Genomic DNA, 4,804 nt, shown 5'->3' with positions numbered 1-4,804 from the left:
GGGAACATAGACATGTGATATGTCAAAACACTTGACATTTTCGAAGGAGAGCAGCTTCCTGGGCTGTCATTGACCCTGTTTTTACAGAAAATAATGACAAACACAGACGTGACATGCCGAAACACTCAACAAAGTGGGGAGACCTGATTGCTGGGTAATATAATTGGTGTCACATGGGATCACGTGACATCATGGACCCTGTGTTTTTGGAAAATAATGGGGATCATAGATGTGTGACGTGTTAAAACACTCAGCACATGAAGAAGAACAGCTTCTTGGGCTTTCATTGACCCAGCCCTTACAGAAAATAATAGGGAACATAAAGAAACACTCATTCATGAACACATGTTCATTGTTGGGCAATATTGTGATGCTATGTGGGGTCACGCATCATCATTGACCATGCATTTATATAACAAAATTCAGGACTATAGATTATATATTATATAACACTCAGCAAAGTGGGGGGAGTTGATTGCTGGGTAATATCGTGATGTCACATGGGGACACGTGAATTCATTGACCCTAAAAAACAATGGCAAAAATAGACGTGTGACATTTTAAAGCACTGGACACCTGAAGTAGAACTGCTTCCTGGGCTTTCATTGAACCCACCCTTACATATTGCTGGGTAATATCGTGATGTCACGTGGGGTCACGTGACATCATTGACTTCGCGTCTGCAGAAAATAACGAACAACATAGTCGTGTGACGAGTCAAAACACTAGACACGTGAAGGAGAACTGCTTCCTGGGATTTATTTCAGAAGATTTTATCCCTGGTTAGCACTAGACTGGCTACAGTAATGTTTGGTGCTAGCAGCGAGCTCCTCATAGTGAGCTTGTTTTTCTGATCTAAAAGTTATAAGTTCAAACTCCAGCACCACCATGCAGCCAAAGCTGGGCCCTTGAGCAAGAAACATTAGCTTTAATGCTGCAGAGTTTATAAATTATATGAACTGTAAGTCACTCTGTGTAGGGGTGTTTGCTAAATGCAGTAAATGTAATTGTCTGCTTTGATTTGATCGCCGTTTTTTAATCGTAAAACACAAATTTCACATGATATTGAACATTATTATAAGTATGTGGGGTTTTTTTTTCTGAGAAAACTGAAAAAAGCGTAACACAAGCTAAGACACTAGCTGTCCTGTTTGTTCAAAATGTCTAGGTGTAATGGTTCCTCCCACTGTTCCACTTACACTTGAAGAAAGGAAACAGTCAGGACAAATAATAATTAATGGAATTGGGCCATAGATGATAAATAAAAGGAGCACAAAGCGTTGAAAGCACAAAGAATCCACAGCATCCTGTAATTAGAGCTTCACAATATTACCATCCACTAATTTGGACAAACGGCTCTGCCCGTCACAAGAGCGGTCTGACAGCCGAGACAGGGAGGGACGGAAAGAGGGAGGAGGGTGAAGAAAGATAGAGAGGGAACCATAAAATATTCTTCACGCTCCTTCTTTGCAGCTTTGATGCACTGAGACTATTGTCTGCTCATGTCAGAGGAGCAGCTTTAGATTTACGACAAGGTGTACACCCAAATCGCTCTGTATTCTCCAGCGGCTCGGCTAAACCTGCTATCGAGGTGTATTAAATAAAAAAGACAGCACGCAAAGGGTTAATATAAATAAAGAAAATTAGAATAAAGTTTGTTCTTCAATTAGTATCTTTGAGGTCTTTAAAAAAAACTATTTTAATGATTTAATTCATGTGAATATTTTACTGTATTTATCGGATTAAATGGATCACATTTTATGGTTTTATATATCTTTTCCATTTCATGCTTCTTCACACTTCATTTCTATAATTTAATATTTATTAACATTTAATTTACATAAAATTAAATTTTATGGCATTTAGCAGATGCCATTATGCAGAGCGACATACAAAAATATTTATAATACAAAACCATTACAAAAAGATTTTAATTTTTTTTTTTTCTTTACTTTTATCTTTTACTGTGAGCAACTGCGACCAAACGATTTTCCGATGGGATCAATAAAGTAAAAATAAACAAATGAGGTTCGAATATAGCAAATGAATAAATAAATACATGTAAAAAATAAAAAATCTAATTTAAATATAAACTAGTTGTGCAATAATAATTAAATTATAATAAAGAGAGAATAAAATTGCTATAAAAATCGCCATATATCTGTTTTTTTTAGAATACTTCATTAATCCCACAGGGAAATTGTTAATTTTTCGCATATCCCAGCGATTTTACGAAGCTGGGGTCAGACATGATACACTGCCCCTGGAGCACAGAGGGTTAAGGGACCTACTCAGGGGCCCAAGAGATGCAGCTTGGTGATAATGTGGCGTTTCATCCACATTTAGTACCCATTCGCTTCACTCTTCTGGGAAGATGTTCCACTAGATTTTGTGGAGATTTTTGTGAGATTCATTCATCCACAAGGGTGTTGGAAAAGTCAAGTACGGATGTAGGTGAGAAAGTGAGGAGGCCTTGGGTGCAGTTTAAATTTCAATAGGGTTTAAATCTATATCTTTAACTTTAAACCATGTAAAGCAGATCCTCATGGAGTTTGCTTTGTGCACAGGGGGAATTGTGATGCTGGAACGGGTTTAGGCCTCCTAGTACAAGAGAAGGGAAACTTTCATTCTCCAGCATCTAAAATCATCATATACAATTGTGTGCTTCCATGTTTATGGTAAGAGTTTAGGGAAGAACCACATATGGAACAGTTGAGTGTCCCAATACCTTTACACTATATGTGTGTATTCGTCTATTTATAGTACGGGAATGTAAATTATACTAAATGAGTTACTTAGAACCACATTGAGGTTTTTGTTCTACGATTCAAAGATTTTTTTTCCCAGCCATAAAGCAGACGAGTGCATGTGTAATTCCTGTTGAGTTTACGCTACAGACTGTGAGCTCAGGAGGCGTGTCAGCGACCGCTGATTGATACCTGGGTTTTACCTTGAGGCAACTTATAAAATGAGCACACCTTTGCTTGCAGCTGATTGGCCCACTTCATTCTTCTACTAAGTGCCTTTAATAGCACCTTTCACCTCCAGAACGGAGTACACTTGTGAAGGTTTGTGACATGGGACATGTCTAAGAACTTCTCAACATCACGAGACACTGAGTGAACAACCATGAGTTTAGCCAGCACCGGCACCGAGTCTGAGTTTTCCGAGGATGAGCAGGAGAGCATTGCATCAGGTTTGGAGCTGGCAGACAGCCCCAGTGAAGATCCTCCGAATAAACTCTCCATAGCGTCAGAAAGCGATCCTGTAGATGTCGTCATTTCGAAAAATAAACGAAGGCGTCCGGTTCGCTCAAAAGCCCGGCGGGTCGCTGCGAACGTCCGAGAACGCAAACGCATCCTGGACTACAACCAAGCCTTCAATTCGTTACGCGTGGTGCTCAATCACGACCTCAGCAGCAAACGTCTATCTAAGATCGCAACTCTGCGCCGGGCCATCCATCACATCTCAGCGCTGTCCGCTCTCTTACAGTCCAACTCACAGGAGGAACCAGATGTAACCCATCTCGAGGGTCACGCCACACGGTACGAGGAACCCACGAACAACTGGTCAGGCATACAGCATCGATCAGACCTCCAAAGCAGCCCTTCACTGCATGCTTCACAATTATCTGGAGCTCTCTCATCATCTCCTCTGCACAGCAACATTTCTCCTGCGTACACGTTCTCTGCGGAGCATCTAAACTATCCATACTGGAACCAAAGCCCTGAATTTCCCTTCAGCTTCAAGCACATGGAAGTGTTTTCAGAAGCTCCAGCCACGCCTTTCTCCTGGAATCGGCAGTCCTCGGAGTTTCAGCAGTCTCTAAGTATGCACTGATAAACATCTGTGCACTTACTACACAACTCTTTTGCGTTGCTTCGTTCTCGTGGAGAACTTTTACGAAGATTGAAATGCTCTGTATATAACAGTTTGACTCAATGGAAGAACTTTTACTTCAGTGTTTGTGAAGTTTCAGCTTGAATACATGCATAAATATGTAGTACTACAAGCTACATTCCTTCTGTATTAGATTTTAAAGCATGTAGTAAACTTAATGGAAAATGTCTAAGCAATGTACAGTGGACATTCATTTGTAACTTGTGGGACATGGAACACACTTTGAAAGCCGGAAATGGACGTATTATGATTAGTTTTGATTTTTGAGAGGCACATGCATGTTACTTTGGCTTATATGCAACAAACTAGGTCAGGGGTCCCCAAACTGTAGTTCTGTGACGGTCACATAAACTTTACTTTCTTAAATGGGGCGAGTCGGTCTGAAAATCAGAACATAAAATGGGCCAGAGTGACAGTATTATTGTGGAGATTTTCTTATCATTTTAAATGTATTTATTACGCCTCCTAATGCTTGATTCGTTTATTATTTTGTTCTGGACCATACAGACTAATGAGCATCACTTTTCAGGAGATATATCGCCTATTTAAAAAAGCATTATTAAGATCGTGAAATCTTTTCACATTTATTGCTAAAATAGTGCTGAAATTTATTAAAAAAAAAAATAATTAAAAAGCAGTGCTGAATCCTTAACGCTTAATTAAATCAATATGGATATATTAATTAATAAATATAATTATATAATTAATTATAAATAATAAATATAATATAGCTCTCACCTTGCAGTGTGCAGTCTTGCGTGTAAAAACAAACAGCATGTGGTGTCAGTGATTCGCCTCTAGAGGCCGCTCTCGTAATGACAGCGGACCGGGAACCGGAAAAACTATCTTTATGGATGTTTACTGATAGCTGTTAGTTTCAGCAATGAACTATCAGTGCCTCGGC

At 39.4% G+C, this 4,804-nt stretch overlaps 1 protein-coding gene across 1 annotated transcript; it reads left to right on the top strand.

Moving 5' to 3' along the window:
* The first annotated feature begins 3,055 nt into the window (after nt 1–3,055).
* LOC310729688 (uncharacterized protein) lies at nt 3,056–3,869 on the top strand. The gene has a single exon (XM_083548163.1). It carries the CDS (start codon nt 3,130–3,132, stop codon nt 3,838–3,840), a length of 711 nt encoding a protein of 236 aa, XP_083404289.1. The 5' UTR covers nt 3,056–3,129; the 3' UTR covers nt 3,841–3,869.
* The last annotated feature ends 935 nt before the right edge of the window (nt 3,870–4,804 follow it).

Source organism: Silurus aristotelis (assembly GCF_946808225.1).
Source record: "Silurus aristotelis genome assembly, chromosome: 8".
Classification (NCBI taxonomy): domain Eukaryota; kingdom Metazoa; phylum Chordata; class Actinopteri; order Siluriformes; family Siluridae; genus Silurus; species Silurus aristotelis.
This window is presented reverse-complemented; position numbering and strand designations above follow the sequence as displayed.